The sequence below is a fragment of the Pelodiscus sinensis genome, chromosome 15, assembly GCF_049634645.1.
Source record: "Pelodiscus sinensis isolate JC-2024 chromosome 15, ASM4963464v1, whole genome shotgun sequence".
NCBI lineage: Eukaryota > Metazoa > Chordata > Testudines > Trionychidae > Pelodiscus > Pelodiscus sinensis.
In genome coordinates this window covers 14,457,537-14,482,457 of record NC_134725.1, presented here as the reverse complement: position 1 = coordinate 14,482,457, position 24,921 = coordinate 14,457,537, and the positions used below count along the sequence as shown (strand labels likewise).

The following is a 24,921-nucleotide window of genomic DNA, read 5'->3' as shown; positions in this document are numbered from 1 at the left end:
GATTTCTTGTGGAAAGTCTCTGCCTTCAGAGGCCTAATGCTGGCCTCAGGTCCTGCCCCAAAGAGTTTATCCTCCATTCACACTTCATATGGACTGGGACACAGGTTGTGTGAGAAGTGAGTCTCTATGTCAGGGGTCTCCAACCTTTTTAACCACAGGATCTGTTTTTCAATTTAAGGGCAATGTAAGAGCTACCTCAAATCCAAATACCCTTGTGCCACTTCCTTCCTGCTCCTTCTTGGAAGCCCTGCCTCTGATGCACACTTTCTCCAAGGCCTCCCACTGCTCACTCCATCCCCCTTCCTCCCTCAATTTCACTCACTTTCACCAGGCTGGAGTAGGGGGTTGGCACGAAGGCTCTGGTCTTGGAGTGTGGGAGGGGCTCCAAGCTTAGCCCAGAGTAGGGGATTGGGGGTCCAGGAGGGGTTTCAGGGTTCAAGCTCTGGGAAGGAGTTTGGGTCCAGGGGGACTCATATCTGGGGCAGGGGGTTGGGAGTAGTAGGAGGTTCAGGGCTAGGAGAGGGGTTCAGGTTTCAGGCTCTGGCTGGGCACCTTTTAACTGAGATGGCTTCCAGGTGGTGGAGCAGTGGGGTTAAGTCAGGCTCACTCCTGCCCTGGCCCTGCACCACACCTGAAAGCAGCTGATATGTACAGCAATGGCTCCACGGCTCCATGTGCTGCCTCTCATCTATAGGGACTGAGCCCACAGCTTCTACTGGACGATTCCCTGTTACTACTCAATGGGAGCTGCAGGAGTGGAGTCTCATGCAAGAACAGCATGTGAAGCCTCACTGCTCTGCCTCTCTCGGGGGCTGCAGGGACATGCCAGCCACTTCCAGGAGCAGCAGTTACCACAGGGATAATTACTCCAGCCATGACAGGTTAGGCATTTTAGAACTCATTGCTCAAAGAATTACATTTAAGCGTAAGAGAGAAATGAAAATTATGAAATGCACAGTCAAAAACTAGGGATGTTAACTAACGATTAATTTACTAGTAGAGTAGTCAGTGGAATTTCCATCTGCTACTGATTAGTTGACAGGCACTTCGGCTTTCCCCCTTTGAAATGTACAAGATCCCCCACTGGGACTCTTGTACTTTTCAAAGGAGTAATGTGGAACTTCACTTGCAGCCTGGGCCAGTGGAAAGGCCCGCTGACTCCGGGCTGCACGTGGTATGGCAGCTTTGAAATGTCCCCCCACTGGGGACTTTTGTGCATTTTTAAAGTGGAAGTGCCCTCATAGAACCTGGGCTGAGCGGGGTACTCGGAGTCCCCTGCTAATCCCAGGCTCCATGCTGCACTGCCACTTTGAAATGCCACATGGAGCCTGGGTCAGCTGGGGTCTCCCCAGCTGATCCCCGGTTCCATGGAAATGCCACACAGAGCCCAGCTGACTCAGGGCTCCACACAACGCTGCCGCTTTGAAATGCCATGGTGGCATTTCAAAGGGGCAGTGCCACATAGAACCCGAGCTCAGCTGTGTGGCACTGCCCCTTTGAAATGCCCCCTCATTATTTCAAAGTGGCAGCACCACACAAAACTGACTCCAGGCTCAGTGTGGCACTGCTGCTTTGAAGTACCCCTTCCTCCCTCTATTTGTTGCCTCTATCTGATAGAGGCAGCAAGTGGGGGGGAATCAATGAGTCGACTCAGCTATCCGATAAGCATTTCCTTATGGGATAGTCAACTAGTTCTTAACATCTTTATCAAAATCCCAAAATAACACACTTTACAATCAGTAAAAGAAGTAACAACAACCCACATATGTGTTGGGTCAGGAGATGAGAGTGGGGGATAGTGTGTGTGTGTGTGTGTGAGAATGACAGAGCCACACTCAGTGTGTGAGAGTGACAGAGATTTGCACTGCCAAGCTCCTTCCATCCCTTTCTCTCTGTGTGGAGATGGGGTATAAGTGTGGGGGGTGGAGAGACACCCTGACATCAGCACCCCCCATCCTCTCCCTCCCACATCCTGCACAGCAAGCAGGAGGCTCCCAGGAGGCAGCTTCAATGCAGAGGGCAGGAGCAGCATGACAATCGGGGGCGGGGGTAACTAAAGTGCCAGTGCTTGATACCTTCCCAGCCAAATCAGTCAGGATCATCTGTCAGAGGCTCCAAGATCTACTAGTAGACCCCAGACTACTGGTTGGTGACCACTGCTCTATGTGAAGGGCAAATGTGGAGAGGGGTTTGCAAATACAGTTTATGGGAATAGGGTAAGGGCTGCTTTGCTTGTTTTCTTTGAGCTGAGAAAACCAGAAAAGACATGAAAGAGGCAGACAGAGCTGGATGTGCTGTGGGAAGTCAAAGACCTTAAGTGGGATAAATGATTAGTTAATGACAAGCTGAGATAGGTAATTTGTGGGTATCACAGTGTAATACAAAGTAGATGTAGAAATCGGGAGGACAAGGCAGTAAATTGAAAGAGGAAGTGGCCGGATTCTCCAGGCAGACAGGCAGAAGATGGCAAAATAGTCAGGGACACATGAAAATAACCTGACAATCAGACTGCAAAGAAAAAGGAGCGGTGCTGACTCCTACCTCCAGCCTGCAGAGGAACAGTCTTGAGTGACCTTGAGGGGGAGAGAGAGAAAGAATTCAAGAGGGAGCCAGCGAACGTCTGCCTCTGAAAGCTTAAATGAGTCCATGGAGCTGCACAGAGCTTTTGAAAGGCTGCAGCCCTGATCTACTGAACTCTAAGGGTATGTCTACACTACCCCGCTAGTTCGAACTAGCGGGGGTAATGTAGTCATCCACAGTTGCAAATGAAGCCCGGGATTTGAATTTCCCGGGCTTCATTTGCATGAAGCCGGCCGGCGCCATTTTTAAATGCCGGCTAGTTCGGACCCCATGCCGCGCGGCTACACACGGCATGGACTAGCTAGTTCGGGTTAGGCTTCTAATACGAACTAGCTGTACACCTCATTCCACTAGCTAGCCCATGCCGCGTGTAGCCGCGCGGCACGGGGTTCGAACTAGCTGGCATTTAAAAATGGCGCCGGCCGGCTTCATGCAAATGAAGCCCAGGAAATTCAAATCCCGGGCTTCATTTGCAACTGCGGATGACTACATTGCCCCCGCTAGTTCAAACTAGCGGGGTAGTGTAGACATACCCTAATGGGATGGAACTTAAATAAGGCGAGAACAAATGGCTGCCTGCAGATCCTGCAGTTGGTTGTGACCTGCACTTAGTGAGACCAGCACAGATAGCTGAAGGAAGGTTTTCTGAACTGCCCGTAGGGCCTCCAGGCATCCCCATTGTGGCCTCTGAACCCTCCATGTTCCCTACAGTTTTTTGCTGACCCCACTCCTCCAACTAAGTAAGTTCTTGCTGGCAGGGATCAGCCATTGTTGCTTCTTCTGCTATTGCGTCTCTTGGAGGAGAGGCCTTCCTATGCCTCCTGCAGATGGCTGGTTCCTCTCCTCTTCGCCCTGCCCCTTCCCACTTATAAGGCTATGTCTACACAACAGCATTATTCCGAAATAACATAATGCGCATCTACACAGCAAGTCATTGTTTCAAAATAATGTCAAGCTGGAGGCTTCTTACTCCCTCCCACTCCTGTAGCTCTCATTTCATGAGGAGTAGAGGAAGTCAAAGGAAGAGTGTTCGATTTTTCCCTGCTGTGTAGATGTGCCATTCAAGATCAGTGCTCCTCTAACTGCTTCTCTCTGACTGGGGTTTGCCCTTCCCTCCATGCCCCCTTCTACGAAAGCATAGCTTCTCTGCTCCATCCCTCCTCTTAAAAAAAACTCTACTGGCTCCTATGCTTCTTGCCCAACTTTCCCACTTCTGCCAAAGAGGCAGGAGGGCCTGGGCTTCTTAGCTTCCAGCTGTCCCCTATGCTCACACATTCAATCCTAGACTCACCACTACCTTGCCTTACCCAACATTGGTGGGGATTTTCCTAGCCCCAGGTCTTGACTGCATAGAGAAAGAGGTGCAAGTGGCATTTTACTACATGAGGTGGTTGAAGCAAACTTTGGGAGCAGGCTAGGCTTGACCACAATCAGTTCACACACTTTAAAGGAGTTAAAACCTATTTACATTAGTGACTAATGAATTTCAAAATGGCACTTAATTAAGATGTTTTAAGGAACAGGGTTTTTTTTTTAAACACCTTTGTCATAGTCTGGATAAGGCCTCAATGAGGAGGCTGTGAAAGTCCAGAATGGCTGCACTTGGGTCTTAGAAAACTTTTTAAAAGTTCTTAAAACAAAAGGAAATTTAAAAAAAGGAAAGGATCCATTCCGGTGGACAAGTAAAGAGGGTGTGAGAAAAGGTGACAGCAACAATGTGTAAGATCAAGGCAGACACAGAGTATTACCAAAGCATGTCAATGGAGCAGCAAAGGGCATGCACCCTCCTAACCAGAAACAGAAGAGTCTGGTTAAATGTTCAAGTTCAGGAGCCTGTGGAGCAAACAGTATGGAAAGTAACATGTAATATTGGAAAATAGGCCAAAATCAGAATCTGAACAGCAAATAGACAAAGACTTTAAAAACAAACCAGAAGAATTCTCAGTAACCGTCTCAGAACCAGGAAGCCTTTGAGAGGGATTTGATCTGCTGGGCACCAGCAGATAAAGGCAAAAGCAATTAAGAAATATAAGACATTTCTTAGCATCAGGGTCCATCACAGAGGAGACTGGGGTGGTACCTGTTTGTCTCAGGTTATGAGCAGGTGGCAGAGTCAAAGAGCAGCTTCTGCAAGGAAATGTTCAGTAAAATTCTGACTCTGCATATTGGTAAATGTTCACAAAAGGAACCATCAAGGGGCATCAAGGCCTTGGCTCATCTGGTACATCCAACAAGTGGCTAAGACAAACTCCTCCACCAAAGGGCTTAGATGTCTAATTGCCCCTTTCAGGAGGGTGCTATAAGCTAGTGTCGTGGGACTCCCTCAGTCTCTCCTGCAGAAGCTATTCCATTGTGTAAAAATATTGAGCTATGCATTGGGTCGGAAAAAGAGTGCGTGGGCACCTAACTCCACTAAGGGATTTACAGCTGTGAAGGCTGAGTAGCAAGAGGCCCCTACTGCTAGCCCAGATTTAGGCACCTAATTCCATGGAAGGGCCTGTTAGTACATATCCTTCTCTTCAGTATCTACTATTGGTTGTTCTAGGCAGCTCCCCTCTTAGGGTGCTGTCTTCTGTGGATCCCATTCTTAAGTGCCCTGCACTATACAGGGAGCCTGGGCAGATAACACAAGGTTTGCTGGGTGCCTAGAGTGAGGTGCTGCAATACCCAGTGATACAACGTCTAAGTTCCTTTGTGGAGCTAGGTTAATGTGAGGTAATCTCTCATTAAAATGGCCACTAGACTGCAGGGAAACCAAGGTGTGTACACTTTTGACAACCTGAGAAGTGATTCTGAGAATTACAAACTAGTCAGCTTCCCTTCAGTAGCAGGAAAATTGGTGGAGGCAACAATTAAAAGGAGAATTACAAATTCCAGAACAAACATTTACATTATGTCAACACTCTGGCATTTAGTTTGATTGTCTGAAGGCCTAATACAAACTGTTGGGTAAAAACATTTTAGTACATATAATGTAACTGGCATTCAAAAAACCTTTGACGAAACCCCAAGAAGGGCCTATTAGAGACGCTAAACTGCCATGGAGTGAGATAAAATGCTGACAGAGTATGCTGGTTCAGAGAAAATAAAGGGTGGGAAGGGAACAATCATTTTTCACCATCATGAAGGTGAAATGTAGGGTGTCATCTTCTGTACAGGAACCAGTGTTTAATATATGTATTAATGGTTTGGAAAAGCAGAGGTGGGAGATTCTGTCAATGACATGATTATCACTGGAGAAGTGGCATGGTCAGAGCAGTAAGGGGAAGGAAGATTGGAGGAATTTTGAAACTCACCCCTCTCCTGGCAGGGGGAACCATGACAGTGCCCAAAGTCCCAAAGAGGACATTGTTGGTACATCTATACTGCAACGCTATTTTGAGATACTGGAGTGTCCTGAAACAGCTATCCTGCGTCTTCACAGCAAGCCCATTATTTCAGGCTCGCTATTCTGACGTCCCTGTAAACCTCATTCAGTGGTTTCAGAATAGCACTTTATTTCGAAACTTGGCACTATGCAGACAGCGCCAAATGACGAAATAAGCTATTTCGAAATATCATCAAAATAAGATACACAATTTGCGTAGCTCTAATTGCATATCTTACTTGGAATTACGATGATGTGTAGGGACACCCTGTGGGTCCTGAAGCATAAGGGGGCTGCTGAGTGAGAAGACGGCAGGAGGGACACCACCAGAGGGGGTGCTACTAGCAGTGAATGCCCTCTATGACACCACCACAATGCTAACTATAGTTCTCTCTGCCACAAAAATATTCTTGAGTCTAAGAATTTATCAGGATTCCAGAATGGATTTGACACTTCTAAGATAATAAGAGCAACACTAGTTACATCAAACAGGATAGATAATATTACGGTATAAACTCTCCTGCTTCAGGGCATAAAATGTGACAGAGTGAAGGATTAGGAAGAAACTTTCTTCTCAGGAGCATGTTATTTCAAAACTGTCCATTCGAGGGGTTTCAGCTACTTTCTTTCAAGTCCCTGGACAGTGTCTGAGACAGAATGCACAAGAACATGGGCCCTGATCTGAAATGGTAAGGCAATGCCTTTCTTTCTAAAACCGGACAGAACAGGGAAATGATAAAGCACTCAGGAAGTGAGAAGGTAAGTTTAAAGTGCTGCCACTGAATGTCAAGCAGGATTAATAATAAATGACAAGACAGTCAGAAATCGAACTTAAAAGCTGCTTTGTGCCACTTTCCATGGGAGGCAGGATTAAAGCAGCAAGATGATTTATGCAACACAATTAAAAAAGGGAATGTCTATGAGGCTGGATCTGGCAGAAGCAAATAAAACAGACCAGGATGATCAGATCGTATTCAAAACAAGAGGGTCTGATAGCTTATTCCTTTACCATCTCAGAATAAATGCTGAAATGGTACCAGAACCATTGGCAATTACAACGGAGACCTTATTGAGTTGACAGGATTATTGTGGTCTCTCTTACCCTGATGTAAATCAAGAGTAATTCCATGGCAAAAAAAAGTTTTGCATTAGTATAATGCCAATGTAAGTAAGGTCAAAACTGGCTCCTGGGAAATAGGAAAGAATGAAAATAGCCAATGTGTATAAGAACTAAAAAGGGAGAGCCAGGGATTTACAAAGCCGGGAGTTTAAACTTCATTACCTGGCAACTGAGAGCAATTAACATAGGAGTAAGGGTATCCATTCCAAGGATATGCCCAGCAACAGACTCAGGCTTGTGGGAGTAGTGCTCTAAGACTAATTCAAGTCTGAGCTGCAGTGTTGAAGTGCTATCAATACTGCTGTATAGCCCCACAGGCCATAGTCTATTAACCTTGCTCCTGTGAGCCTCTGGAACTCAATGCTTATGGCTGTAGTGGGGGATAAAAGTGAAGCAGTATGGCACAGGCTGCAGGTAAGGATCTGAAGGGGACCATCTGGATGTAGCTGAAGCTGTGCAGGTGAGGCTGATGCTCTGGATAGCAAGTGAGCCTGGCTGCAGGTGCCTGGATACAAGTGGGCAAGCAGTTGTGTGAAGGTGATAATGTAGGGCACTTGGGAGAGTGAGATGGTGCCGGTGAAGGTATGCTTGGACTTCAATGGAATATGGGAGAGGAGTAGGCTAGCTGGGTGCATATTATGGGTGAAGTCAAGGGATGGAGTGAAAGGCTGTGGCGTTGTTTGCACGGAGATCAGATGTGTCCCAACGTGGGTGACTTTAACATGGTGCTTGCCAGGATGACATGTTTGCCTTGTTTTTGCAGGTAGTCCTTCCCTACCGGAAGAAACTGCAGGTAAGTTCTATTCAGCTCTCCCCAATCCCTGGCAGCCAGAGGAAGATGCAGCTGTCAGTGCTAGAGCACATGGTTGCTTCAGATGCTGAGGGACAATGCAAGTCAATGCTTTCTCAGGGACCCTGCATGCTTCTTGTGTTTCCATAGGATTTTTAAACTCTGCAGAGCCCAAGCACACAGGCTGCTATAGGGGCTTCAGAACCACCAGCTGTGTGAACAGAGGGCATTGTTGGGAAGATGACTGCTCAGTGAAAGATGCTGGATTCTTCAAGGATTGAATGAGTCAATGGCTCAGCTGACTAGATTTGCATTTAGCAGTGGATCCTCCTGATCATCCAGGTCTCCTCTCTAGCAAGTGCAGCCTCGGCAGGAATCAATTCCTTCCCATGTTAAGAGCCCTTTCCAGTTAACCAAGACATGTCTCCTGTTCTAAGGCAAAGACAAAAGCATAATGACAGGATTAACCAAATCTGCTCACCTGGTGTTTCTGAGTTTGCTTTCTGCATGGGCTAGTAATTGCTAGCTATCAAGCTGCTTCAATTTCTCTTGAGGGAACAACCTGTGTTCTTGGATTTGCCTGCAGTCCTTGTGAGGAACTAGGACAGATTATTGACTTGCTAAAGCCAAGTGCAGAGAGGGAAGCATGTCCAGGATTTGTGTCATTAAAGTCTTGTCAATACCCCAAGTTGCATTGGTTTAACTGTGTGATTTTTTTTAAAAAAAGTGGTTTAGCCTTGTGTAGACACTCTTAATTCAATTTAAACTTGGTTGATGTTGTTTTAGGTGAAATTGGTTGATTGCTTTTTCAATTAAATTAAATTCATTAAAAACAGTTTTAAACTAAAGTCAGAATGGCTTACACAGGGTTTTCCCACTGCTTTAATAGAATTAGTTGTTGAACCAAATTAGAAGCAAACCCATGTAATGATAAATATGCCCATAGTACTAGCCGTGGTCTAGATGCATGCACATGTACAGGTTTAGGAATGAGTGCTACTTGTGGGTACATTAGCAAATCTGGCTACATATGTCCAAACTCCCTTTCCAGAGAAGCAACAGATTTATCAACTGCTCTATGCAGAGGAAACAAACCATAGTGAAACCACTTAATTCCAAGCAAGGGAGTCTTTTCATGTGACTGGCTGCTATACTTGAGCAAATAAATAAGCAGAGTATATGACCCTTCTGCAGGAATTGGGAACATTTCCCAAACCAGGGCCTTCAGTTGTTGACATTAACTTAAAATCTGTCACTTTAACCCTTCATTGATAACATGTGGCAGATTCAAGATACAAAAGGAAACATACTTGCCATGATGAATGAACAGCCTTAAATATGTGAATGCAGCAAGAAAACAAAGAGAAAATGTTCGGTTAATATTCAGGGTCCTCTACCCCAAACTCCAGGAGAGGCAGAGATCTTGATGGGTTCTGACAGGCCAAACAAAAAGCAGCTGTGGCTGCTTTCTATGATCTGCAAGCAATGAGGGTATAATGCTCAACTCCCCACTATGGGAAGAGGCCCTTCTGACCAAGATGCGGCACACTGCAGGCCTTAGAATTTCACTCACTCCTGAAATAGAACCTTCAGTAACTCAGCCAGATGTTAAATCTTCAAACCATTGTTTAAAGACTTCACATTACAAAAAATTCACCAATTACAGTAGCTTAAAGCTGCAAGTAACATTTCCCTTTCAACATGATATTTTTCACATCTGGTGCTGAATAAATGTAAAGGTTAAAAAAGTTTCATTAAGAATAAATTGGGTGCTTCTGAAAACAAAGCGGGGGTGAATACATTAGGGCCATTGTAAAAATGCATTTTATTGTTAAAGCCGTAACTCTTTAATGATTTGAGCCAGAAACTGAAATTTGTCCTTGGGACAATCTGAAGTGATCTGGTGCATATCCATTTCAACTTGCCTGAGTGAAAGGGTTTATCTTTGCTGTGGGATTGATTTCTGCTTAAAGAAAATCTCCAAGTATTTTCTTGGCATCACCTGTATAAGTTGTGTGGCACTTACGTCTACCTTTAGAATGCTTCCCCTTCCATTGTGGGTATATACCATGCCACGTTCTATTAGATACAGGTTTTCTTCTCGGTCATTGTGGCTTGGTCAGTACACAGGCAGGGATCCTGCAGAACTGTTCTTTGTTTGGCTGGCATGGCTAGTTCCCTCTTGAGGCTATCAATGGGCAAATGTGATTGAGGATGAACAGTGAATGAGGCAGGAGTGTGGTGAGGCAAGGAATAGTGCATGGGAAAGGGTTAATGAGTTTAGAGGACCTAGAGATGAGTGAGTGTATTCAGTAAGAACAGTCTGCACTAACAAACAACAGATGGATATGGATACTAAAATGGTATGAACCATTGCTTCTGGTCTCCGTGGTGTTTCTGCTCTGGCACCTGCTGGCTGAGGATCACTCACTCATTTGGTTTTGATTCTACTTGGCCCAATTTATGTCACAATAGTTGTATGTTCAGTTGTCTTTAGCAGCTTCTACTTACTCCACATCTCGCTTTCTGATCACTCTCCCAGAGGCCATGACCTCAGCGACTTTGGACACAATCGGGTCATAGTTCATACTAGCCACAGCAATCACCTCCTCGTTCCTACAACAGAGATGAGAGGTGGGAAGGAGACACTGGGGATGATGCCGAGACTGGCTGCAGACAGACATTTTTTTTATTCCTTCACAAATGGCAAAACTCCTTGATGGAACCACCAGTGATTATGAACCTACAATCACTTCCAAGCTCCAGCCCTTGTACCCCCAAAGTTTGTTACATCCAGTGGCAGCACCTGGTGAGAGGGAGAAGTCGGTGAGCAGCACGTGAACAGATGGTGGGTGGGGAGTGGCTTCATGCCTGGTCCCAGCTTTGCTTGTGGGACAACAGAGCTGAGCACATTGCCCCTAGTCAAAATGGGGCAGTGTGCCCCGTGGAACTCTGAATATTTATGTACTAAAACACCCTAATACACTTTTTTGAGATGGGAAATAACGTCCAGCTGCCTCTAGTGGAGAAGGTCAGAGCTTAGACAACATGCTAGATGCAATTCTTTCTAATGTGCATAGAATCCACAGTGTTGTAGATTGTGGGGAAAATAGGTGGAGGTGAAATGTTTTAATAATTTCATCATGTAAACTACATCGTCTCCCACATGTCTTCCTTTTCTGACCCGTAACTATACATCTTTCCCTACAAGAAGGTCTTTGAACCCTAACTGGTGTCACAGGTGGCAATGCTAAAAACTACCCCTGGCTAATACTTCACTGTCATTCATCTTATTCCTGTTCAGAACCCTCCTTCCAATAGAGTAAATAGAAGTGGATAAAGAAAACTTGGGGGGAAAAGATTATAAGGAGAAGGACAACATTGAGATAGTAGCTACCTGTCGACTTCATTTCTGTAGGCTGACAATAGAAAGCACCAGCGCTATGTCTACACTGGCAGCTCAAAAACTTGCCTGCTGTCTACACTGCACAAGTGTTCTTGCACAAGTAAATTTACAGTATAGCGTTGTAAAACAGGGCTTCTTCTGGAAGTGTTATTCCTCTGCCCATGAGGAATAAGCCCTCTTGCACCAGAGCTCTTACACAATAGGGCAGTGTAGACAGGCAACATGAATTTCTTGTGCAAGAAGCCCCTATGGTTAAAATGGCCATCAGAGCTTTCGTGCACAAGAGAGTGTCCACACTGCCATGGATGCTCGTGTGCAAAAGCACATGGCAGTGTGGATGCACTCTTGTGGAATATTTTTTGCACAAGAACTCTTCCGCAAAAGAGTTCTTGCGCAAGAAGCCGCCAGTGTAGACGTAGCCCAGGTGTTAGCCTTCTCTCAAAGATGTGCTGGAATGCAATACTTGGATCCAGGCATGGTTAAGCTTCATTGGCCTAATTCTGCTCTCATCCAGTGCAAACTGGGAGCAATTCATCTGATGGCCATGCAGCTCCATCCCATAAATGCTGAATGGTTACTTGAACCTCATGCTCCTTTTCCTGCTTCTTATGTTTTATACTGTGGTTATTTATGCAGCAATATCCACTCACTCTATGCAGGATCCAGCCCTTTGAGAGCGTGTTTAAATAAAAACCGCAGTTTAAGCTTCCTGCCTGCTCATTTACTTTACTTAAGCTAGTCAAAAACCTCTGCTGACCAGGTTGATCTCAGCCTTTGGCCATTCCAATTTGGTCTCTTTCTTTCACTATCAACACTATCAATGCTTACTTTTCTGCAGAACAAAAGAAAGCTCTTCTGCTATATTATCTGGGTCTCTAAGCACAGCTTACAATTTTCATGCCATTTGCGATTCTGCATTTGAATCTTCAAACAACAGTTGCATAAAATAAGTACCTTGAACTGTTGATAATGTTTCAGCCAAATGCTTTGTTTACAGTAAAGAGCACCAAACCCCTAGAGAACTGATGGGTGGAAAGAGAGACAGAGGCATGATATAAACCAGTCTCTCCATTCAGTTTTGGTGTCGGGATCATGAAATGACTCAAAACCAAATAATTGCAAAGACAAATCACTCTAAGACAGGAGATTGCTAAAGGAGGAGGGAATTTAAATATTGATGATACAATTTGATTGATTTTCCAATGAGTATTAGTGGCAATGAAGTAAATGTCCATACTAAGAAACAAAGTATCTCTTTTACAAATGGATGAAAATAGAAGCCACACTGCAAGTAAACCATGCCTTCAAAGTAGTGATGTCAGTTGTGTAGCTAACTCCAACCAAGAGTCCTGGAAAAAATGCTGTCTGCTAGTAATATCACAAAAATGATATTTTAAAGCCCATATTTTTTGTATAAATTCAGTAAGAATAGTCCCCATGTGAACTGAAAATAGAATGTGAAGTGGTTTGTGCATTGTCTGTGGGATCCAGAAATGAATAAGGTCCTATGTTCTCATTACAGGTTTCCCAGACACTCCTGAATATCTGCATTCAGTTTCAAGTGTGCAATTAATGTTGCACTCAACTGACACAAGCTCAGGTAGTTATGAGGACAAGAGTTCGGAAAAATGTTTTTGATAAATTTTATTCACTTAAAAATGTAGTTTGGGGTGATTCAAAACTCATTAATTTACAAATAATGTTAGCCAACTTTTTATTTTGTATTTTAGCCAAAAATCACAGGCTAGTCAGAAGAGGGCTATGTCCTTTAGGTCACTTGCTAGGGGACTCACTTCAGATGTGGGAAACCCATATTCAGTTCAATATGGGCTTGTATATTTCATGTTACTGGGCCAGGAGATAACATGCTGTTCCACTGTGTATAAGTCACTAAAAAGCCACTGCCCAAGTGACATGAACCTGGGTCTACCACCATCCATGTGAGTGCTGAACCATCAGATGCTACAATCAGACTTATTCCTTCTTTGGAAGACAGTCAAGTTTACACATGGTAGAACAGCTTCAAGAGGAGAGAGGGAGAAAGAGGCACTGTGGCCTTGCCTATAGTTCGGTGGTTTGGACACTTAACTCTCATGTGGTTAGAAGCATGTTCCCATCCCTTCACCACACAGAATGGAGGGAGGAAATGAACCTGAATGTCCCACATCTAAGGTGAGTGTCCCAACTCCTGGACTAAAAATTATAAAGGACAGACCATGCACCTCCTCCAGCTATTTTGTCATTCTAGCCCTTCATTTCCTTTGCCCATATGTTAAAAAGCACCTGGAAGCAAAGTGAAATAGTTCATTTTCAGACTGAACAAAACGTTTGTCAATGTTTATTTTTTTCCAGAGCTTTTGGATTAGGTCTGGGTTTAGCTGAAATTTTATAAAATATTTTTTGGAAATGACAGCAAACTGAGAAGTCACTAATTCTACCGGCTCTAATAAGGACCAGGTCTAATAACAGACAATAGTTTTCATTGCTAAAGGGAGTTGGAAATGTTATATAGATAAGAGGCACGTAGTACAGAAATCAAATCAAAATGAACCTGTAGGCATTCAAGTGACTATGAGGCTTCTGACAATAATACAAAGTGTTGACAATTTCAATGGGACCTGCAAAGAGATTAATGTATAGAACATCATGAAAAGCAATGCAATCCCTCATCAGAGTAAAATAAGAAATATTCCACTAAGAGGGTCCTTATGTATCCAAGTGCAGGAACAGAGTGATGATAAAGTACAATACTTGAACTCATTGATTCATCAGAATAGTAGCTCCAATAAGGATAGAAGAAAGATCAATTGGATTAATACATTGCAGCCTGAAAAAATAAGATACTTTTTGAAAATCTCCATCAATCTCTTTGCTCATTGAAGAGAAGCATAAGAGGTGACAAGTACCTAGATGAAGGATTCTGACAGCAGACAGCTCTTTAATCTAGCAAAGTCAGAACAAAGGTCCAATGGCTGGAAACTGAAGATTGACGAATGTATATGGCACACATTTTTAGCAGTGAGGATAATTGACCTTTGGAAGAATTTACCAAGGGATCTGGTTAATTCTCTAGTTCTTAGCACTAGTCCCACAGGAAACCAAATATTGAATGGCTGATGGATAAGCCTGAGGAAGTGGTTGTTGGAGCTGAACAACATTTTGCTTTGAGATCCCGAATACACCAATGGCCTTGTCTTGGTTCAGCTAGGAAAATTGTTGCAGCCAGGCAAGAAGTAGCACAGGGGTGGGCAAGATGTGGCCAGCAGGCCAGATACGGCCCGCCATGCCACTGGATCGGGCCTGTGGCTGCCTCACTGGAATTCTTATCACAGAACAGCTCACTCCGCTTTGAACTACAGGCTGTTCTCTGCTTTGGATGCTCTGGAGAAAGGGGAAAGTTTGGTGTGCTGCTCCTGCCTCCAGCAAAATCTCTCAACTCCCATTGGCCAGTGTCTGGCCAATAGGAGCTGAGAAATTTTGCTATGGTCAATATGTAAAGCCTCCTTTCTTCCCCCCACCCTGCCAGAGCAGAGCCATATGGAGCAGCCTTGGACTGTAGCAGACAGGCAGGCAACCTGCCTCAGTTCCTGCAGGGCTGCTGCCTGGGAGCCATCTAGGTGAGCATCTCCCTGCCAGAACCTGCCTCTGGCACCTCACCCCCTCTACCCACACAACTACCTGGATAAGGCCGTCACCTCCTCGTTCCCAAGGTCAACACCCAAACCCTCTGCACCCCATACTCCCCTTCTCCCAGGTCACAATTCCCTCCCGGACCCTGTACCCTCTCCTACAATCCTTGACCAAGCCAGAATCCTCTCCTGAACCATACCCCCATCCTGGACCCTGCCACTCCAAGCCTCTGCTCCAGATCACAACCTCCTCCTTCATCCAAACTCTCTCAGACCCCACACCTTCTCCAGTCCCCTGTCCCAAGCTCCTCTTTGCACCTAACCTCCATCCCAGGCCCCAGGTCCCTTTTCATAGAAGTGCAGCACTTGACCACTTACCAAAATATTGGAGTGGTCCCCCAGTAAAAATTATGGCCCACACCTGACATAACATGTATTCATGTGGTTATTAATCTGGGTAAAAATCACTTCCGGACACTGCTATCAAGCATTCTCCAACTTCACATTTCAATCCGCTTAGCATTAACCTGTCCAGACTGGACATCAAGCAGAAAGCAACCGGCAAATACTTGAAATGTCAGTGCTGGAGGTTGCTCAGAAGAGGTAGGCAGCTGCTGCCATGTGCCAGGTCCTTCAGCAGATTCTGTTGCTGTGCCATGAAATCAAGCCTACTACAAAGTTGTGGATTTATAGAGTGGCAATTTTACCAGTTCTGCTGAATGCCAGTGAAATTTGTTGTTGAAAAAGGCTGACAAGCATTTGACTGATGTTTTCAGTTCTTATTGTTTTCATTAGCCACTCCTTATTAAGGGGTGGACATGGTCACAAATGAGGGTATTTAAAGCTGAACCCAGCAATGGCCTTCATGAGCAACGGTTTGGGTTTGGTGGTTCTCTTGGCAAAGATATACTATTAGGCTAGAAGACCAATGAATTACAGTGTGTGTTTATCAAAGAATGCTGCTACACAACCAGGGTGTGTCTAGACTACATGCCTCCGTCGACGGAGGCATGTAGATTAGCCAGATTGGCAGAGGGAAATGAAGCCGCGATTAAAATAATCGTGGCTTCATTTAAATTTAAATGGCTGCCCTGCTCTGCCGAGGCATACCTGTGCCGATCAAGAAAGGCTTCTTTGTCAACGCGGCGCGTCCAGACTGCCCCGATCTGCCGACAAATAGCTGATCGGCAGAGTGGGGCAGCCATTTAAATTGAAATGAAGCCGCGATTATTTTAATCGCGGCTTCATTTCCCTCTGCCGATCTGGCTAATCTACATGCCTCCGTCGACGGAGGCATGTAGTTTAGACGTACCCCTAGTGCTCATGTTGTCACCCGAGGTTTTAGCAGTGCAATAAGATTGCCAATGATGGAGATGACCTGTACATCCAGCCAGCCAGACTGCAAGATGTAGTGGGAGATCAATCCAAGTGGTGCTTATTCTGCAAGGAGACCATGTCCCTTTGGGATTTGCCATGATGATGGTTATGATGAGAGGAAATGGGGGTGGGGCTTCAGAAAGCCAGTCATGTGTACTAGAGTCTCAAGGTGCATCTGCATTGGCCCTGTCACAACAAAGTAAAGTTTCAGGGCTGCTGTAACATTCATTAAGTGGCTAAAATACTTATGGGACCTTATACCTGTTATGAACTGGCCTGTTGAAGGAATCTCCATCCATGCCCCTCTCATGCTGAACAGTGAAATAGAAATGGTCATTTTTCTCTCTCACCTTTAGCTTTACACTTCTCAGGGTCTACTTCTAGTTCTGCACATTAGTTCGATATTTAGATAACAAACTGCATTTCTTTTGTACTGAGAGAGTTTCCCAGAATTAATTTTGAGGCCCCCATCAGTACAACAAATGTGAAGAGCAAGGAGGGGGAGTGCTTATTGTGGATGATAGATGAGGGAGCAGGAGGAGATGTGGGATGATGTATCAGGACTTTTCCATTGCTAATTTGTAATGTGGTAATTTTCCATTGCTAATTTGTAATTTGATTCTGTGGTATGTGAGGCAACATTCTACCTTCCCATCAATACCACCTGCCCTTCATGTATTTTTCACAACCAGAGCAAAACCTTCCCAAGCCCTCTTTGCTGAGCTGCTGGAAGTGGAGTCCATTTTGTCTTCATAGTGATGTCAGGAAAATCACTGGGGCTATGCATGCCCCTGGCACTGACTCAGGCTGGGGGGAGCACTAATTGGGTGACTATAATGGTTCCAGAGCTTGTGGCCTCCCAGGAAACAAAAGATGCAAACAAAACATCTTGGTTTACATTCTTCCTAACATGCTTCCTTGCAATGGACCTTGTAAACAAAACTGTCTGAGGTACAGATAGCAGCTGAGAAGTGACTTTGTGAGTGCCAATGGTATCCAAAGGTTGGACTGAGGTGCCAAAAGCGAGTTACGCACTTAAGTCACTCTTAAGAATTCACTGTTCCTTCTCTACCCTCACACTCTGACATCCAGGTTGTACTGGGCATGCCTAGACTTCCCAACAGCAGGCTCCATTCATCACACTGAGCAAACCAAACCTAGTGCATTCATGCAGCAGTAAACGCAAAACTTCTCTGATTTCAAATGAGTCTATTTTTTTAAATGCACAACCTGAATTCTTGGACAGGAAAAACCTGATGTCTAGTAAAAATTGCAGAAATCCGGAAATATTTGATTCTACTCTAACTGAGCAGACAGATTAATATCCATGATGGGATCTCTCAAAGGAAAGAGAAACACTTACTTGGTATAAAATGCCACAAACTTCAGTTCATCTAAATCACCTTGAAAGATGACATCATCAAATCCTTCCCCATGGCCTGAAAAACAGAGGAAGCATCAAAACAGTGCAGGAGACAGGATTCTGTTCCATCTGCCCTCACTCTTCATTATGCAGTCTTATACACATAGGCAAACACCTGCATACAAAGACACACAAGCACCCTTTTGTTTGTCACTGTTCTAGTTTATAGCACGTCACATGGCATTTTTCAGTCCTACAGACACAACCTATTTTTGTACAATCGCATTCTATGACACGTACACACCCAGTGCTAAGGTTGGTGTGACAATTGCAACGACCCAGCATTCTTTGCTAAGGCGTCTCCCAAATGTTTCAATCATAGTCTCAATCCTAAGGGAAGCCACACTCTGCCCTCTAGGGGCTAAAGTCTCTAAAGCAGTGGTTCCCAATTGCTAGTCCTTGGACTAGTGCTCAGCCAGGAACCACTGGCTGTTGGGCTGTGGCACGTTGCCAGGCCATGCCCCTTGTCTTGATGATTGATGGGGTTCCCTGTAAGTTGTGTGCAGCAGCATAGCTGTGCAGATGCTAATTGAGCCCTGCTCACATAGAGCTTCCTGTCTGGGGAGCATAGTTCCCTGTAAGAAGGTGCACACCGGCGTAGCTCCACACAAAAAAATTCTCCACCCACTCACTCACTTCCTGCTGGAAGGTGAGTGACACGACGGATAGCTGCCCCAGTGTGCTGCAGCCAGAACTGGGGCCACAGTGAGGCTGTTCCTACTGAGGAAACCTCACCGTAGCCCTGGTTCCTGCTCCAGCAACTGCTGTGTGGCCTGGCTGGTGGGGCTGCATGGAGGGCAGCTGCTCTGACAGCCAGGACTGGGACTAAGTAGAGGGTGGCTGAGCTAGCGGAGAAGCTCCTGGGCACCTCCAAGCTAGACTCCCACCCTGCTTCTGTTGCAGGAAGAGAGACTGAAGAATAAGCTGGCCCATGAGCCGCTCTACTCCCGCCTGCACTAGCACTGCTGGGAGGCTCCCTCCACAATCACTGTTCAGTAGGAGCCTCCCCCCTGCCTCTAACTGCTCCCAGCCTGTCCAGTGCGCACACATAGAGACTTGCTGCTGCCTGGCCGCACTGAGCCCTGGGAGCTAGCTCGGGGCCCCCCTGGCAGGGCAGCTGGGCCTGAGCAGGTGCCGCTGCTACCCAAGCGGCTGGGTTGAGGTGAGGGGACAAGGTGAGAAAAGCCCTCTGAGCCGAAGTCAGCCCCTGCTGCTTTCAGCCCAGCCTCTCCCCAGCTTGGTCCCCTGTCCCACTCATGCCCCTTCTTCCCTTTCCCTTCCCTTCTTCTCCATCTATTCCCAGTTCCCTTTAGCCCATCGATATCCCTCTGCTCTGCCTGTAGGCTGGCTTCTCACCACGCCCCTTCCCCTTCCTGCAGCCAAAGAGCCTTAGCTGGAGGCTTCCACTTTTCTTTCCTTTCCTTCTTTCTGTTGTCACAGCCCCCTTTCTCCTGTCCTGACTGCTCTACCCCCTTTGCCTCTCTCCTCCGCAGCAGGCTCCTTCCAGGCTCCAGCTGCATTGCCAAAAAAATAAAATAAAATAAAGAAGAAAGCCAGGGCCTGAAACTGGACTAACTCTCCCCCAATAGGCCCCAGCTTGTTGGTGCACTTCTCAGGCATCCCCGGTGCCAAAGCTCAGGCAGCACATTCCTGGCAGTCACCTCAGCAAGACATGATTTGTTTTAAAGTTTTTCTTTCCTTTTAAAAATCAATAATGAGGGAGGGAGGGAGGAAGTACATGGCTGGGATGGGAGGGGATCAGAGCAGGCCCATATGTGGGTGGGTGTGCAAAGGGTGCACATGCACCCCCCCTCCCCATAGTTTCCAATGCATCTCTCCACCATCAGCAGCTGGGCTGCAATTTGTCCCCCACCCCCCCCAACCTGACTGCCTCCTCCTGCAGGCTTGACTTGCTATTGCCAGGCTTTCCAGACTGGGGATCGGAGGGGGGGGGGGGGGGGGACTCTAAAAAAGGATCAATCAATGCACAAAGGGAGCCAGCCCAAAGCTGGGCAAGAGCAGCAGCCTCAGCATCCGAGAGTAGAGGCTTGCACAAAACCATATAAATCTCTCAAGCCTGTGACATGCATCTTCCTTCCCTGGGCAAGTCAGGAGGGTGCAGAGATTCTGCCTCTGCCTTGCTCCTACTGTCCCACTACAGCACTCTGTCTCCGGCAGCAGCAAAGGGCAAACCTCCACCCAACCTCCATGGCTGCCAGAGCAGCTGTTCAGGATGCCCCAGGTTCTCAAGATGTGGAATACTAACTCATGCATTGCCTGTGTTGCATAGGGGCTGCATTCTGGCAACTGCTTCGGATCAGGTTCTCCTAGAGGGAGTCCACGCCAGTGCCTTGTGGAGGGAACTCGTTGGTGCCCAGCCTGTGGTCCAGGCTCCATGGGAGGCAGGAGCTCTGGCTGGGGGAAGTTTACCTTCCCTCCCTACTTGTTTTATTGATATAGCTATTTGAAGTATTCCCTATTTTGGTGTATTTACTAGCTTGAGTTGTTAGAAAGGATGATAACACATGTACTCCATTTAAATTGGACAGCGGGAACTGTGTCTAATCACTTCCATCAAATACAGCGGCAAGATGATCAAGCAAACTTCCATGGATTTCTTTTTTGGAAAGAGTTAATGATGAGAAAAGAGAATGATGTTCGAAGGATAAAGAGGAAGACATTGTAGACTGGGTGGCCAACTCATTACATGAAGACAGCCAAAACAGCAACGGAAAAAATGCAAAGAGCTGCACCAGAAATTTTTTTCAGCAATTTTTGCTGAGGAAAAAAAAAAAGGATGCTGCCCCTTTAAAAGACAAGGCTTTTTGGCCACATCAAGCTCCCGTCGGCCGCCGCCATCCTGGCAACACCATCATTTTGGATCATCGCACCAGACAGCTACCCTACCCCAGTAAGCACAGGGAGCCTGGGGCCGGGGACCATTTCTAGGTGTGCAGGGGAGGCTTCATGAGCCGCACTTCAAGGGTTTGTGAGCATGTGGCTCACGTGCTGCTGGTTGGCCATCCCTGTTGTAGACTCTTTGCACAATGAGGATAACCAACGCCAAGAAAATGCAGAAAAACAAAAGACAGCAATGTTCAATTGCAAGGATGACTCCTTGTATTTAAAGTATGCTTTTATTGCATGTGGTGATTCACAGGCTCCAAAAGCACTGTGTGTTATATGTTCCGAAACAATGTCCAATGAAGCAATTAAATCTTCAAAGCCAATTCGGAACTTAGAGTCTAAGTATCCTGCTCTCAAAGGACAAAAACAATTATTTTGCATTGCCACATGCGCACCCTCAAACATGGCTGCTTTGAAGGCAACGTTTCTCATAGCTCACCGAATTGGCAACGCTAAAAACCTTTTTACAACTGGTGAAGAACTGATTCTTCCTTCTGCAAAAGATGTCTGTCCTGAGCTGTGTGGGGAAACAGCAGCTTGTAAGGTAGAACAAGCTCCTCTTTCTGCCAACACCATTGCCAGGAGGATCGACGAAATAGCTGAGGACATCAAGAAGCAGTTGCCATGGTTTTTGATTCAGGTGGATGAATCAATCAATATTGAAAACAAGGCAATGCTGTTAGTGTATGTGCATTATATTTTTGAGGATGACATGCATGAAGATTTACAGTGTGCACCTCCCCTACCTAACACAAGAACAGGGGCAGAAATCTTCAGAGTTTTGGATGGTTATGTTGCAGGTAGGCTCAACTGGACTTATTGTGTTGGAGTTTGTACTAATGGCATTGCTGCAATGACTGGAAGGCTTTCCAGTTTCACGACCAAGGTAAAAGAAGTGGTGCCTGAATGTGAGTCTACCCATTGTGTTATTCATCACGAAACCGAAAACTTTGTCCTGAACTTCTCAATGTTTTGCATAAAGTGAGCCGTTTTGTTAATTATATCAAAACACATCCACTAAATTCATGTTTATTTGAACCACTGTGTGAGGATATGGATGCTGAACACAAATAGCTTCTGCTGCATACAGAAGTTCATTGGCTATTGAGAGGGAAAACCTGACCAGAGTCTTAAGTTAAGAGAACAGCTGCAGAGATTTCTCACAGATAAAAAGTCACCATTAGCTGCACATTTTAATGATAAGATCTGGCTTGCTAAACTTCCACTGACTGAACTCAATCTGTTGGTGCAAAGGAGAAGGGCATCCGTTTAAAATGGTGGATAAAATCACAGCCTGGGGGGAAACATGTGAGTAGAATTTTTTACGTTTCATATTTTTATGGATTTTTCAGAAGAAGCTGTTGGATTTTCTTAGTTAATAAGTGAATACCTCAAGTCACTCTCAGAGGCATCAGAGCAAAATTTCCCAAATTCAAAAGATCCGAGAGTCAGGAAAGAAAGCCACTACTGCAAGAGGATCCATTGATTGAACTGCCATGTTACAGAGGACTTAAAACTTTGTTTAATGTATCCTCATCTCTGTCGTCCTTCTGGGTTAAAATAAAGGGTGAATATCCAGAACTCAGCTAGTTCTGAAGACTTTGCTGCCATTTCCATCTACATACCTTTGTGAAATGGGTTTCTCTGCAATGACTGCTACCAAGACATGACATTGGGATAGACTTGACATGAGAAACACACTGCAAGTCTCACTGTCAAGCATAATATTTTGATATAACTTGCTCATGTCGAGAGAACAGCCTAACAATCCAACTGATGTGATCTCATCAGTAAGTCATTTATTTTCATGTTATTTAGCAGCTAGACTAACTAGTGATAATTTATGTATGATTTTAAAAACTGGTGGAAGTAAAATACTTTGAGAAGTGATGTCTTATGTTTGATTTTTAACAGTGGTGGAAACATAATACTTTGGGTAGCTAGCAATGTAGTGTGTATGTTTTTCAAGGTGGAAAGTGAATACTTTGGGAGGGGAATAATAAAAAAAATCTGTCAAAATGACATGCACTGTGTGTGTACAGATGCAATGTAAAACAACATGTTACCGTTTAAAGTTAATTACCATAATGAATATGCAAATGTTTCTATACTGGTCCTCCAAAAGTTTTTGAATGCATTTGCCGGTCCGTGGTGTAAAAAAGGTTGGGAACCACTGCTCTAGAGGACGTAAGAGCATACATGTCACTTTAGATGCCTAAATCCCAGAATTTGGCACCACTGGGATTCATGAAACCACTGTTCAGCTGCCACCAAAGTCTGTGGGCTTCTAAAATTGCTCATTACTTAACATGCATCTGATGAAGTGGGTCTTTGCCCATGAAAGCTTATGCTCCAATATATCTGTTAGTCTATAAGGTGCCACAGGACTTCTTGTCGCTTTTGCAGATGCAGGCTAACACGGCTACCCCTCTGATACTCAGTACTTATGTTTCTCCCTCTGTGCATTCACCCTGCAGTGCCATGCCAGGTATCCAGGAAACAGGAAAAAATCCCAGATACTCTTTAGCTCAGTGATGAGGATACTCAGCTTGGATAAAGGAGACTCCCATGTTCAGCTCATCCCCTTTGCTGGGGATGGGATAGAATGGAGAGAAGTATTTGTACAGAGATCTACACCTCTGAGGTGAGCTCCCTAAAATGAGATATTCAGATGTGGGGACTTTCTCAGTTACCTGGGCAAGGGAGCGAGGGACTGGCTCTATGATTCCACAAAGGGTGTGCTTTGGGCAGAAGGTTCAGTGCCTGGGGGCAGCCAGACCCTTAGCATCACCCAGAGCAGGCCATACCAAGTCTCCTCTCCCCATGTGCACATTTGGGCTCAGGCTCCAACCCTGGAGACCCATCTTCCTCCAACCCCAGGCTTCCAAGCCCAAATGTCCACATGGCTATTTTCAGTCCCACAGCATGAGACCCAAATGTCCACAATCTGTCACTGCAACAGAGAAGGGCATCCGTTTTTAAAATGAGTTGGTTGACTGGTGCTCTGACACTCACTGCCGCTTTTTTGTGCATAGCTGTGCCTTTAGCCATATGTTTTCCTTACTCTCCCCGAGCAACTGAGAGCTCTCAATCTTTGGATTTTATTTTACTGCTTTGGAGCTTACATGGTAAATTCTCTCTTGTGGGGCTGCAAATCTCTGTCCCTGAACTGAACTGAGCATGCAAGGGAAAGGCCGTCATGCTGATGCAGTGGCCCTACTGATCAGCTTTCAGTGGTGGACAGGAGGTGCTTGGGAGAGGGGGTGCAGCAGGGGCAGGAAGACTAGGAATGAGGACAATGCTTCAGGGAAAGGGGTGAAGCAAAGGTCGGACCTTAGAATGGATCAGGGGTGGAGTACACACGGAAAAACAAAAGTCAGTGCCTGTAATACCAACTACCACAATCCTCAACTTGGTCACCCTTGCAGAAGTCGGTGCCTCAGTGAGTCCAGGTGCCATGTCCAGTGTAGGCAGTGCCCCACCCCCCCCATCAGATTCAGCTGCCACCCATCAGCCCAGTCTGATTAAGTATTACTCCCAGGAACAGGCATCTCCTTCCACTGAAGGTCAGGTCCCAACCCAGCCCAGGCAGGTTCAGCACTGCACCCTCACAGCCACTTCCTGTTTGTGAAGCTTGAGATGCTGGAAGCTCCCTCCAGTCACACAATAGCATATGTGGCAAATGTCGGTCACTAGTGAGGCCCATTCCAGGTTGCCATCGGAGTGGGATGTTATTCCCTCCCATTTCTCCCCCTCCCCCCCCCCAGCTTCTATAAGGCTCCCATGCAGTTCAAGGGGCTGACTTGCTCTTCAGGCTTGCATTAGTGTTTCTTACCTGCGTATCGTATGCTCTTCCCAAACACAGCTGTCCACAGGTAAGGAACTGTACTGATTTCCATGCCATGGGCTAGCATATTCAGAGCTGCTATACGGCCTGGAAAACCAAGGAAACAAAATGCAAGAAAGGAAACAATAGAAGTCTTGCCACATGCAGGCCCAGACTACGTGGAGTGCATCAGGCCAGACCTGCCATAAAGGAGGGGGAGCAAAGAGGGCAGCTAACATGGGCCCCATAATTCAAAAGGGTCCAGGGCTCCTAGCCATTGCTGCTACTGTGTGGTCACAGCCAGAGTAATGTGCAGCACCAAAGGACTGGCAAGAGAGGCTAGCCCCAACCCCCTCCTTTCAGCATGGACCCTCTCCCCCACATGCAAACCAGTTCCAGGAGTGTGGCAAATCTGTCAGCCTCCCTGGATTGTGCCCAGCTCTTTAAGATGATTTAGAGCCTTTTGCTATGAATTCCTTTACTCGCACTTTAAGTA

The 24,921-nt window shown here is 45.8% G+C and overlaps 1 protein-coding gene across 1 annotated transcript in view; it reads right to left on the bottom strand.

The window, feature by feature from the left end:
* Positions 1 to 8,149: 8,149 nt before the first annotated feature.
* Positions 8,150 to 24,921, bottom strand: part of AIFM3 (AIF family member 3) — a 103,722-nt gene continuing 86,950 nt past the window's right edge. The window contains exons 17-20 of the mRNA XM_075898215.1: positions 24,435 to 24,533; positions 17,633 to 17,708; positions 10,369 to 10,473; positions 8,150 to 8,289 (exon numbers count right to left, since the gene is read on the bottom strand). Of these exons, the coding sequence (XP_075754330.1) occupies positions 8,250 to 8,289; positions 10,369 to 10,473; positions 17,633 to 17,708; positions 24,435 to 24,533 (320 nt within the window). The 3' untranslated portion in view covers positions 8,150 to 8,249. The remainder of the gene's footprint in view (positions 8,290 to 10,368; positions 10,474 to 17,632; positions 17,709 to 24,434; positions 24,534 to 24,921) is intronic.